Genomic DNA, 13,098 nt, shown 5'->3' with positions numbered 1-13,098 from the left:
ATAGGAGGCTGTCTCAGTAGTCTGCAAGACATGATCTACTTGATCATTATCTACATGATCTACTTAAGTAATGATGGAAATGTGATAAATGGAGTGGAATGTCCTTACGTCCGTTCCGTTCAGTCGCTCAGTTCTGTCCGACTCTTTGCGACCCCATGAATCACAGCACGCCAGGCCTCCCTATCCATCACCAATTCCCAGAGTTCACCCAAACTCATGTCCATCGAGGCGGTGATGCCAGATGTATGTATTTGATTAATATGTATTGAAAAAAGAAGAAACATAGTAACAGTCACGAAGTTTTTATTTTGTGGTTGTACCCATTTCTTATCTTGCCTAAGATAAATTGCCCATGCCAAAATTTTAAAATGTTCTCTTTATTCCACGTGAAATTATGTTGGTATATGAATGTTTTAGTATAAAACCAGTGGTACTTGCTTTGAAGAATTGCTGTGAGAAGTTAGATTAATATTTTAGTATTTTCAATAAATCTTGTTTTGCTCAGGTAGTCAAAAGTCTGGAGAAAATAAGCCAAGGAGTTCATATCTTTAGACAACTTCAAAAATAGAACATCAAATCTTTTTTCTTCACTAGATCTAAATAACAGATTAGCATTTAAAAGGATTTAGTTTGGTTATTTAAGTACATTGTTTATTTTGTTATCTTTTATGGATATCCCTAGAGGAGGGCATGACAGCCCACTCCATACTCCTGCCTGGAGAATCCCATGGACAGAGGAGCCTGATGGGCTACTCTCCATGAGGTCACAAAGAGATGGACAAACTGAAGCAACTTATTAGCACACATGGATATAAAATAAAACCTAATTTTTCCTATAATTTAATGTTTCTCTGGGATTCTTTCCCAGTTATATACTATTTTGTCTTCTTTTGCATATGTTTAAAATTTCATAAAATGAGAAATTTAAAGGAAAATAAAAGTCGATTGTGCTACAAGACTCTCAAATTAGCTTTTTCTAAGTAAAGCCTGATTTAAAGAGGAACTACGGAGGAAAGACATTTGAAGCACTTATTTTTAACCTTTAGTTGTGTAGTCTACTCTTGTTGCTGAATCCTCGCAGCCCTACTCTGTCATTTATCCGAATAATCAGAAGATGAAATTGACAGTTGAATATTTTCTGTGATTTTTCTCAATTTGTCTGTTAAATATTTACATTTTACATATCAAAATCACATTAACAAGGTAATTTGGATATTCAGAAATATCAGTTGATAGCATAAAGTTAGAGAATAACTAATATTATAATTCTAGTCTATAAGTAATATTTTCTTTTATTCTAGATTATCAAACAGGGGCTCACAGCTAACTCTTTACTAGACAGAGGAATGCAACTTTCAGGATCAACTTCAAAGTAAGTAAAAATTATGTACTTTTGAAGTTTTAAGCCAGTCTTTCTTGATTATTAGATCATAGAGTTTATTCTGAGAAATAACCATTCTTTACCTGATGATAGTGTTTATTTTATGAATTAATTGGCCCAAATAATGTAACTCTGTTGTCTTTCATGGCTTTGCCTACGTTTATGAGCATTCAGTAGCATTTCTTTTAGATATACCATGCAAACCACACTTGACATATTAAAATTGGGAACTAACAAGAATTTAGTATTACAAATTTTATATTTTGGAAATGTACCATCAAATAAGTATATCAAAAAAAGTTTTATATTTAATGTATTAACCATCTTAGATCAGCTTGCATATTAGTGCCTCATTTGTCTTATCCTTGAAAAGTGTTTGGGACATATCTAGTCCAATTTCATGAAATTTGTAGTTGAAATAATTACAAGTGTAAAGATTAAAGAGACTCCAACTGCTATACTTTTGTGTGTGTGTGTGGTCTTTTAAATATATATTTTACTTGTTAAATTGCATAGTACACCATATACTCCGCTGGAAAAGAAAGCTGTTGATAACACTGATGATGAGACATTAACAGAAGAGTGGACCTTGGATCAACCAGTCTCCCAGACTAGGACCACAGCCATAGTTGAAGTAAAAGGAACCATTGATATTGTTCTGACACCCCTAGTGGCTGAAGCTTTAGACAGGTATTAATTTTGTGTAAAAGTACAACTACTATTTTATAAAATAATAAATGTATGTGATAATGATTAGTGTATGTGATATAATATTTTCATGAAAAAGAATGATGAATAATTATTGATGATTCTATTTTGATTGAATAAAAATAAAAATATATTTAAAAGGAACTGTGTTTCAGTTTTTATTTGTTCCTTTCTCAGCTTGAATAATTATATAATATTATAATAATTATATTGCATTTTCTACTTTTTGCTTTTGATCTGTTGAACATAAAAATGACCAAATACCCAGGAAGAGAATTACTAAGGTTAATGAAGGGATAAAGAGGAAATAATGTATTCTCTGTCCTACAAGATTATAGTCTTACCTTAGGAGACAAAAACTAAGATGAATAGAATCTAGAATAGAACATAATAGGATAGATTAGATAAACTAGATCACAGTATTAAGTGATATTAAAATGCTTCATTTACTGTTTTTCTTCCCTCAGGTATATTGAAGCCATGGTTCATTGTGCCAGTACTCGACATCCAGCAGCAATTGTGGATGATCTCCATGTCAAAGTCCTCAGGGAAGCTGTCCAAAATAGCAAGACTACCTTCTCAGAAAATGTAAGAACTTTTTGTTGAGTGAGTGCGGCAATTTGAGTATTCTTTACTTGTATATAGTAGCCAAACTCGAAAAACTTGAGTATACTAAAACTTTTATCAGTCATTTAAATTGGAATACAGGTGAACATTTCTAAACAACCTTTATATGTCATTGGCTTTGTAAGAGATAGCATATATAACTATCAGTTCAGTTCAGTCGCTCTGTAGTGTCCGACTCTTTGCGACCCCATAAGAACCCCATGAACAGTATATGACTATACTATGTATTAAATAAGAGTAATATATTTATTAAAATGTGGCATTTTTTCTTTTATTTTGGAAGTAGTGTAATTCCAAGCCTTTTCTAAAGAGCTTTGGTCCTAAGTGAAGGAGTGTTGTTTAGCATTGTACATTCATTTTCTAAGAAAGCAAATCTGTTTATTATTTGGACTTTCCTCTGTGATTAGATAACTTGTATGTTAATATTTTTGAAGTTATTTTTGTTCACCTCGGTGAATCAAGCCACTGTCTTCTGGTGTGTGATATTTTCCTTACATTGTGGTCTGAGTCACAAAGCTACTTTCTTAGCAGTCATGTCTTAGTGCTCTTCAGTGACTGTCCACTTGAATTTCAAATGTATCTGAGTTGTATTTGGACTAGGGACCAGGCGAGGTGAAATTAAAGCTATTTTTAGTGATCTAGTTATTCAGAATATATTGGCATTTCATGTGATAGGTAATTGAGCTAGATTGGTACAAATCAAAAGAAATTTGAAAATATTCCCAGCCAACAAGGAGAGCTAGTTATCAGAAACCAAATAGGTTTTCAAGTACATAGAATTTGGTGATCCTTGAAAAAAACCTATTATTATTATTACCATCTTCTCTGTCCGTTTTTGTGTAGGCTGATTTAGCTTCATTATGTATCACTTTTCTCGACCTTGGGACTGCCAGTCTGTTTCCCAGATTTTCTAAGGTTTGGACTTTAAGACTGGGAATGCTAACCATGGGAATGCTATATCTATAATGGTATATAGATAAGTATAAAGGAGCACAGTGAATAACAAGTTGCTGTTGTAGATGATGTGGAAATTATTAAAGGTCTGTGAAATAATAATACTACTTTTAATCTTTTTAGCTATCTTCTAAGCAAGATGTTAGAGGAACAAAAACAGAACACTCTACCATAGGAATGACTAATCAAGGACAAGCACAGACAAATCCTATAATGAAGCAAGATAATGTAACAATTAAAGGTCTTCAGGCTAATGTTAGCATACCAAAGGTAAAAATTTAATATTTAAAAAAATTTTCTGAAAGAAAATATTGTGATTTTTATTCTAAACTAAATGGTGGTAGAATAAAATATTATATCAAATTTTTAAATTTTATTTCTGATGATCTAATGTAAGAATTGATGTAATATCAATAGTTTACCTAAACAGAATGTTGGTTAATATGTTACTAATATTTAAATAACATTAAATACTTACATTAATATTGATTTATATTAATATTTGTTATTATAATTATTAAATGGTTGTATTAATAATTAACATTTAATTAACATTACACTGTTATTTAATTAATTAAATAAAACTAAAATGTTTCATATCCATCCAGTAAGAATTTCATTATCATTTTATGAGTTTATAACCTTTGCCTTCATTATACCCTTGTACATATAGATAGATACACCATTCCTAACAGTAGGTTTTTATTTTCCTGTTTATCTTGTATTTAAGTGGTAACTTTTTACTTTTCAACTCTGAAATATGTGACATTTTGTGTGTTAGGTGAACTTATGTTTGCTACAAGCCTCAGTAGAGGAATCTCCAAATACAGCTCCTAGTAGGAGTGTGACTCATGTTTCCTTAGTAGCACTGTGTTTTGACAGAATTGCTACACAAGTTCGTATGAACAGGTAAGAAAAAGTTTATCAACCTGAGCTGTGACTATCTTGCTGGATGTAAAAGCAAGCCTTAACCGTCTTTTCAATATAGTTTGGAAAATTCTGATGTTAAAACTCAAGATAGATACTGGAATTTCAGATCTCATTTTTATATTACCAAAGTGGGTTTTAAAAAGTTTACACGGTTTTTATTCATACTATCTTTCAGTAAACACTGAATAATTTTTTTATTAATATTGGTTTATTTAAAATAGTGGAATGGGTTTAAAAAAACTAGTTAACTATTTTTACTGAGCTATGTTATATAAATGTTAACCATCATACTCTTTCTTTTTTCATGAAGAGGTGTGGTTGAAGAGAGTTCAAACAGTGCAGACCCTGGTAGAACATCAAATTTTGATAGGTACGTTCATGCTACTAAGATGCAGCCTCAGTCATCTGGATCTCTCAGATCAAATGCTGGAGTGGAAAAAGGCAAGGAGATTGCAGCCAAGTTAAACATTCATCGAGTTCATGGGCAACTGAGGGGTCTTGATACAACAGGTAGGAGTCTACAACATATTTTTTCTCTGACGTATATAAATGTAAGAAGATTTTGCAAAAGGAAACATAATATTTTTCCTTTGAATATTGCTTCAATTTTAGTATTTCATAAGAAAAAGGTATTTCTATGTGAACACAGAATGTTTTAACTACTGCAAAAGATAAGGTAGATTTTGGTAGGAAGGTGAGTGGTATGGCCCCAAATTAGGAACTGCTGCTAACTCCCATCTGTTTTCTTCATGGTATCCATTTGCTCATTTATAGAACAGAGAGAGTATGCTCTTTATAGTCTTTGCTTTCTTTTTAAAACCATTCTGTTGACACAGCTTTGTTAAAAAGGGATAATGTGGTATCAAAAGTAGATAGTCAGATCTATAAAATATAGTACCAGTAAGAATGACAGGCATAGCTGTGGGCTTCTTAAAATACTATCTTTGAAGAATTTTCAATAAACTGAAGATATTGTCCAGTTGACTTACATGAAAAGTGGAAACCAAAGCTGGGTTTGTAAAATGATCTCTAAAGAGCTGGTAGGAAACTTAGTTCAAATGTAAACAGGTTACCTCTAGGTGGTAAATTTCCATGAAGTTCTTTATCTTCTTTTTGCTTTTCTGTATTCATAAGCTGTAATCAGAGAAAGAAATTTTTAAAAAAATGATAAAGTAAAAAACTTGGGATGTTAATGTCAATATGGCATATTGAAAACGATGGAATTGTGGCAATCAATGTCTGTGATGAATTGTTATATAAAATGTTAGCATAAAGCAATCTTTAAGTAAAAGGTATAGTTTTCCTGGGAAAGAATGTTTTTCCTAAGTCTAGGTAATTAATTTAAATAATTTTTATTTGTAAAATCACAAGTCAGTATTTAAAATAATTTACTATGAAACTGAATTATTCAGGAACTTTTTAACTTTAGACTTTTAGTTTTTTTCTATATAATATTTTGGAAATCATCCTGTCTCTGAATAATTATTTGTTAATTATGGGATCTCCTTTTCACCTTCTTACTTTAACATGATTCTGGAACTTTTTAATTGGTAAGACATTAGGCAGTGTTATTTTAGAAACTGGTTGGTTCATTGTTTTTTCTTTGACAGAATACTAAGATATCTTTTAGGACAACCACTGTGTCAAATGTTTACATTATTTGTTGTTTTAAAAAATACAGACCTCTGTTTTTAAAAATGGTCATTTTGTTCTCTTTTGATAGTAGATATTGGTACCTGTGCCATCACTGCTATTCCTTTTGAGAAGTCCAAAGTTTTATTTACTCTTGAAGAGCTGGATGAGTTCGCTTTTGTGGATGAAACTGATCAGCAAGCTGTTCCAGATGTAACTCGAATAGGTCCCAGCCAGGAAAAATGGGGTTGGATAATGTTCGAATGTGGACTCGAAAATTTAACAATAAAAGGTAAGCTTTTAAAATTTCTGCTTTAAGGGAAAAGATGGACGCAGATTGCTGAAATGTTTTGAACAATCATGACTTTCAGGAAGCTGAAACAGCATATTCAAGCAGAAAGTATGGCATCTGAGATTATGTAATAGGAGTGGGTGCCCCATCCCAATTGTATAAGTGAATCTTTATGGAATTATCATGTGATTCAAAACTGGCAGAGCATCTAACTATACAAATTATCAATGCCTGAGCAAAGCAGTGTATAGTTCAGAAAAAATTCTTGCATAAAATATAAAACATCTTAACTTTAGGAACTTTGTGTCTTTGGAAACTGGATCTTTGATTATTAGAGTCTTGCCACGTAGGATGAAAATACTGTAAATCCTTTATTCAGTGATCAATTAATTCAGTCAGTCAATCATGTACAACTCTTTGTGACCCCACGGACTGCAGCACACCAGGCTTTCCTGTCAATCACCAACTCACAGAGCTTGCTTAAACTCATGTCCATAGGAGTCAGTGATGCCATCCAACCATCTTATCCTATGTCAAACCCTTCTCCTACTGCCTTCAATCTTTCCCGGCATCAGGATCTTTTCCAGTGAGTCAGTTCTTCATATCAAGTGGCCAAAGTGTTGGAGCTTCAGCATCACTTCTTCCAATGAATATTCAGGACTGATTTCCTTTAGAATGGACTGGTTTGATCTCTTTGTGGTCCAAGGGACTCTCAAGAGTCTTCTCTAAAACCACAGTTCAAAGGCATCAATTCTTCTGCGCTTAACTTTCTTTATAGTTCAATTCTCCCATCCATACATGACTACTGGAAAAACCATAGCTTTGACTAGATGAACTTTGTCCACAAAGTAATGTCTCTGCTTTTTATTATTTTAAATTTGTCATAGCTTTTCCTCCAAGGAGCAAGCCTCTTTTAATTTCAAGGCTGCAGTCACCATCTGCAGTGATTTTGGAGTCCAAGAAAATAAAGTCTGTCACTGTTTCCATTGTTTCCCCATCTGTTTGCCATGGAGTGATGGGACTAGTTATCGGAATGTTAATCCAGCTTTTTCACTCTTCCCTTTCAGTTTCATCAAGAGGCTCTTTAGTTTTTCCTTGCTTTCTGCCATAAGGGTGGTGTCATCTGAGGTTATTCATGTTTCTCCCGGAAATCTTGATTCCAGTTTGTGCTTCATCCAGCCCAGCATTTCTCATGATGTACTCTGTATATAAATTAATTAACCAGGGTGACAGTATACAGCCTTGATGGAACTTTCTCGATTTGGAACCAGTCTGTTGTTCCACGTCCAGTTCTAACTGTTGCTTCTTGACCTGCATGCAAATTTCTCAAGAGGCAGGTCAGGTGGTCTGGTATTCCCATCTTGAAGAATTTTCCACAGTTTTTTGTGATCCACACAGTCAAAGGATTTGGCGTAGTCAATAAAGCAGAAGTAGATGTTATTCTGGAACTCTCTTGATTTTTTGATGATCCACGGATGTTGGCAATTTGATCTCTTGTCCCTCTGCCTTTTCTAAAATCCAGCTTGAACATCTGGAAGTTCACAGTTTGCGTACTGTTGAAGCCTAGCTTGGAGAATTTTGAGCATTACTTTGCTAGCATGTGAGAAGAGTGCAATTGTGTGGTAGTTTGAACATTCTTTGGCATTGGAATGAAAAATGACATTTTCCAGTCCTGTGGCCACTGCTGAGTTTTCCAAATTTGCTGGCATGTTGAGTGCAGCACTTTTACAGCATCATCTTTTAGGATTTGAAATAGCTCAACTGGAATTCCATCACCTCCACTAGCTTTGTTTGTAGTGATGCTTCCAGACGCCCACTTGACTTTGCATTCCAGGTATGGCTCTAGGTGAGTAATCACACCGTTGTGATTATCTGGGTCATGAAGATCTTTTTTGTACAGTTCTGTGTATTCTTGCCACCTCTTCTTAATATCTTCTACTTCTGTTAGGTCCATACCATTTCTGTCCTTTATTGTGCTCATCTTTACATGAAATGTTCCCTTGGTATGTCTGATTTTCTTGAAGAGATCTCTAGTCTTTCCTATTCTATTGTTTCCTCTGTTTCTTTGCATTGATCACTGAGGAAGGCTTTCTTATCTCTGCTTGCTGTTCTTTGGAAGTCTGCATTCAAATGGGTTTATCTTTCCTTTTCACCTTGCCTTTAGCTTCTCTTCTTTTCTCAGCTATTTGTAAGGCCTTGTCAGACAACCATTTTGCCTTTTTGAATTTCTTTTCTTGGGGTTGGTCTTGATCATTGCCTCCTGTACAATGTCATGAACCTCTGTCCATAGTTCTTCAGGCACTCTATCAGATCTAGTCCCTTAAATCTATTTGTCACTTCCACTGTATAATTGTAAGTGATTTGATTTAGGTCATACCTGAATGGTCTAGTGGTTTTCTCTACTTTCTTCAATTTCAGTCTGAATTTTGCAGTAAGTTCATGATCTGAGCCACAGTCAGCTCCCCATCTTGTTTTTGCTGACTGTATAGAGCTTCTCCATCTTTCGCTGCAAAGAATACAATCAGTCTGATTTTTGTATTGACCATCTGGTGATGTCCATGAGTAGAATCTTCTCTTGTGTTGTTGGAAGAGGGTGTTTGCTCTGACCAGTGCATTCTCTTGGCAAAATTCTGTTAGCCTTTGCCCTGCTTCATTTTGTACTTTTCCCTGTTACTCCAGGTGTTTCTTGACTTCCTACTTTTGCGTACCAGTCCCTTATGATGAAATGGACATCCTTTTTGGGTGTTAATTCTAGAAGGTCTTGTAGGTCTTCATAGAACCATTCATCTTCAGCTTCTTCAGAATTACTGTTTGGGACATAGACTTGGATTACTGTGATATGGAATGGTTTGCCTTGGAAATGAACAGAAATCATTTTGTCATTTTTGAGACTGCACAAAAGTACTGCATTTCAGACTCTTCTGTTGACTGTGAGGACTACTCCATTTTTTCTAAGGGATTCTTGCCCACAGTAGTAAATATAATGGTCATCTGAATTAAATTTGCCATTCCAGTTCATTTCAGTTCACAGATTCCTAAATTGTTGATATTCACTCTTGCCATATCCTGTTTGACCACCTCCAATTTACCTTGATTCATGGACCTAACATTCCAGGTTCCTATGCAGTGTTGTTCTTTATAGCATCGGACTTTACTTCCATCACCAGTCACATCCATAACTGAGCGTTGTTTTCGCTTTAGCTCTGTCTCTTCATTCTTTCTGGAGTTATTTCTTCACTCTTCTCCATTAGCATATTGGGCACCTCCTGACCTGGGGAATTCATCTTTCGATATCATATCTTTTGTCTTTTCATACTGTTGATGGGGTTCTCACGGCAAGAATACTGAAGTGGTTTGATGTTTCCTTCTCCATTGGACAGCGTTTTGTTAGAACTCCACCATGACCCATCCGTCTTCTGTGGCCCTACATGGCATGGAGTTAGGCAAGGCTGTGGTCCATTTGATCAGTTTGATTAGTTTTTTATGAGTGTGGTTTTCATTCTATCTGCCTTCTGACGGATTAGGATAAGAGGCTAATGGAAGCTTCCTGATGGGAGAGACTGGCTGTCTACTGACTTATATTTTCTTTTACATTACTGACTATAACTTTAAAATAGGAAGGCTGAATTGTGTATAAGACTTTCAGATTTAGTCCTGTGTGTGCATGTGCTTAGTCACTCCGTTGTGTCTGACACTTGCAACCCCTAGACTGTAGCCTGCCAGGCTCCTCTGTCCATGGGATTCTCCAGGCAGGAATACTGAAGTGGGTTGCCATTTCCTTCTCTAAGGGATCTTTCTGACCTAGGGATTGAACCCAGGTCTCCTGCATTGCAGTCAGACTCCTTACCGACTGAGCTATGAGGGAAGCCTCAATGTAATAGTAGTGTTTATGCCTACAATTCCTTACCTGATGACTCAATATTATATCACATTTATATAAGGATAAAATTTTGGTAGGAAAAAATCTTTATGAGGTTTTTATTTTTTTCTTTATAGAATTGTAGAGTATAGCATTAAAATAAGACCTAATGTTTTTAATAATAATAAATTATTATTAAATTAATAATAATAATATATTATATATAATAAAATATTATATTATATATAATAATATATAATAAAATATATTATATATAATAATATATTATTAAAATTATTATTATTAAATAATAAATGAAATAATAAATTCTTTCATTTGTATAGGAGGAAGACAGTCTGGTGCTGTTTTATATAACGCTTTTGGAATTATGGGTAAAGCTAATGTCACAGAAAGGGGTGGAGTGCTGACATCCAATAATTCTTCTGATTCTCCAACTGGCAGTGGCTATAATACTGATGTCTCTGATGATAATCTTCCTTGTGACCGAACAAGCCCTTCTTCAGACTTAAATGGAAATTCTGTTTCTGATGAACAAGTTGGTGAATTTCTAATAATAATAATGCTTTGGGAAAATAGAAAATTGCTTACCCAAGTCACAATCAATTTCTGGAGTATATTTGCTTATCTTTCCATGTTGTAGATTTTGCTTAAATGATAGCCAAGGCATTTTGGTGATTATAGTCTACAAGTGTAATTGCTAAAATTGCACTTATATCTGTAAATATATAATAACATTATACTTTGCTTATGTTAAACAATTTTATTTGTTGAATTAATGGAATTTCAGAAAAGCAGAACTTTGTTTTTATCTTGTTTAAAGGATTTTAGCAGAATTCATTTTTTAAATAATCAGTTTTATTACTGTAATATTTTACATGTTTAAATATTTTAACATTTTTGTCAGTATCTGCCTATTTTATTTGCAAGTGTATAGAAATGAGTTCAAATGCAACTTATTATTTTTGTCATGGTATAATTTCATGATGATGAATATAGTAACAGCAATAATGAAAATATTCAAAATTCTATAGATTATTGAATACTTGTACTGATTGCTGATCTTGGGCACTTTTTTTTTTCTTTTTAGCATCTTGTGTTTTTCTGAAATGAATATTGTAATGATATTAACATTCTAGAGTTGTGATGATTGAAGGAGGCAGGTCATAAGAAAGACTTTTTGGTGTCTAGAGCATAGTAAGAACTTGGTAAACATTGTTCTTAGACACACATACACTTCTGCTCATTTGAAGATTAAACCAAATGAGGAAGAAAGAAACTACCTTTAAACTAAGAAATATGTCTTAGTCATCCAGTATGCCTTGGTACAATAACTTCTAAAGTCTGGGTCTCTGGAAATTTATTTTTGAAATGTTTATGTTGATTTACTGCGTGGTAAATAGGTTTTATATATATATATATATAAATTTTATCTTTCTCAATTATGAAAGTGTGATAACACAATTACACAAAACTTTGGAAATACAGAACAAGGTTGCATATGGTTCCACTATATATTACAGTTATTTTTTTAAGTAGATAAATTCTTTTTTAGTTAGAGTTTCAGTATCAAACTCTCACAAATGAATAGAATGAATATACAGAGAAATAGAAGGATATAGTGTGGGCTTCCTTGTTGACTCAGATAGTAAAGAATCTGCCTGCAATGCAGGAGACCTAGGTTCAATCCCTGGGTATACAAATATAAAGGTTATATTCCAGTGCTATATAGGTGCTTCTCAGGTAGTGCAGTGGTAAAGAACTCACCTGCCAGTGCAGGAGACACAGGAGATGCAGGTTCAATCCCTGGCTTAGGAAGATCCCCTGGATAATGGAATGGCCACCCACTCTAGTATTCTTCCCTAGAGAATCCCATGGACAGAGGAGCCATGGGTTACAGTCCATGGCGTTGCAGAGTCAGACACGTGACAAAGAATAAAACCAAGCTTTCACCTGATCTTTAGAATTATTTCCAATGACCTTTTAGATAATCATCATTGAGATGTGCCATAGGCACCAAAAATTCAGTCAGTGTAAATCCAAATTTATTATTACTTTGTTTCACATGTGGTTTTAATTACTTGCTTATTTACAAGGCCCTCTCCCTTTATTTAAAGTTCAGGTTCCTCTAGACCGTTTTCTATATATTTGTATATTCTCAGTTGCCTGGCTCACAGCCCTTGTCTGAAACCCAAATGTATTTGAGAATTCAGATTTTTTTTCTTTAACAGAAAGATCATATGCCATAGCCCTATATTGCCCCTCCCTTCTTCCCTCTCCCCACTGGTAACCACTAGTTTGTTCTCTATATCTATGAGCCTGCTTCTTTTTGGTTATATTCACTAGTTGTATTTTTTAGATTCCACATATACATAATTAAGAAGTGCAGACTATTATGTATAAAATAAGCTACAGGAATATATTACACAGCACAGGGAATAAACCAATATTTTATGATAACTATAAATAGAATATAGTATTCAGTCACTCAGTCATGTCTGACTCTTGTGACCACATGGACTATAGCCCACTGGCTCCTCTGTCTATGGGATTTCCCAGGCAAAAATACTGGAGTGGGTTGCCATTTCCTTCTCCAGGAGATCTTCCCTGACCCAGGGATTGAACCTGCATCTCTTGGTCTCCTGCATGGGCAGGTGAGTTCTTGACCACTGTGCTACCTGAGAAGCACCTAAATGG

General features: G+C 34.2%; 1 protein-coding gene across 10 annotated transcripts in view; it reads left to right on the top strand.

Moving 5' to 3' along the window:
- Window positions 1–13,098, top strand: part of BLTP1 (bridge-like lipid transfer protein family member 1) — a 211,177-nt gene that overhangs the window by 100,256 nt on the left and 97,823 nt on the right. For 8 of the 10 annotated variants that reach the window (XR_016035322.1, XM_055405582.2, XM_055405584.2 and 5 more), the window contains exons 30-37: window positions 1,302–1,372; window positions 1,898–2,071; window positions 2,557–2,677; window positions 3,794–3,940; window positions 4,452–4,579; window positions 4,911–5,110; window positions 6,324–6,524; window positions 10,728–10,939. Coding sequence is in view for 9 of the 10 variants with exons in the window: in XM_055405582.2 (XP_055261557.2) it covers window positions 1,302–1,372; window positions 1,898–2,071; window positions 2,557–2,677; window positions 3,794–3,940; window positions 4,452–4,579; window positions 4,911–5,110; window positions 6,324–6,524; window positions 10,728–10,939 (1,254 nt within the window). In the remaining variant the exon portion in view is untranslated. The remainder of the gene's footprint in view (window positions 1–1,301; window positions 1,373–1,897; window positions 2,072–2,556; window positions 2,678–3,793; window positions 3,941–4,451; window positions 4,580–4,910; window positions 5,111–6,323; window positions 6,525–10,727; window positions 10,940–13,098) is intronic. The other 2 variants (XM_055405581.2, XM_055405590.2) reach the window with 1 other exon arrangement.

The sequence above is a fragment of the Moschus berezovskii genome, chromosome 19 (genome assembly GCF_049115385.1).
Source record: "Moschus berezovskii isolate FMDL1 chromosome 19, NW_MosBer_1.0, whole genome shotgun sequence".
Lineage (NCBI taxonomy): Eukaryota > Metazoa > Chordata > Mammalia > Artiodactyla > Moschidae > Moschus > Moschus berezovskii.
Note: the sequence above shows the minus strand (reverse complement) of the source record. Positions and strands in the feature narration are given on the sequence as shown.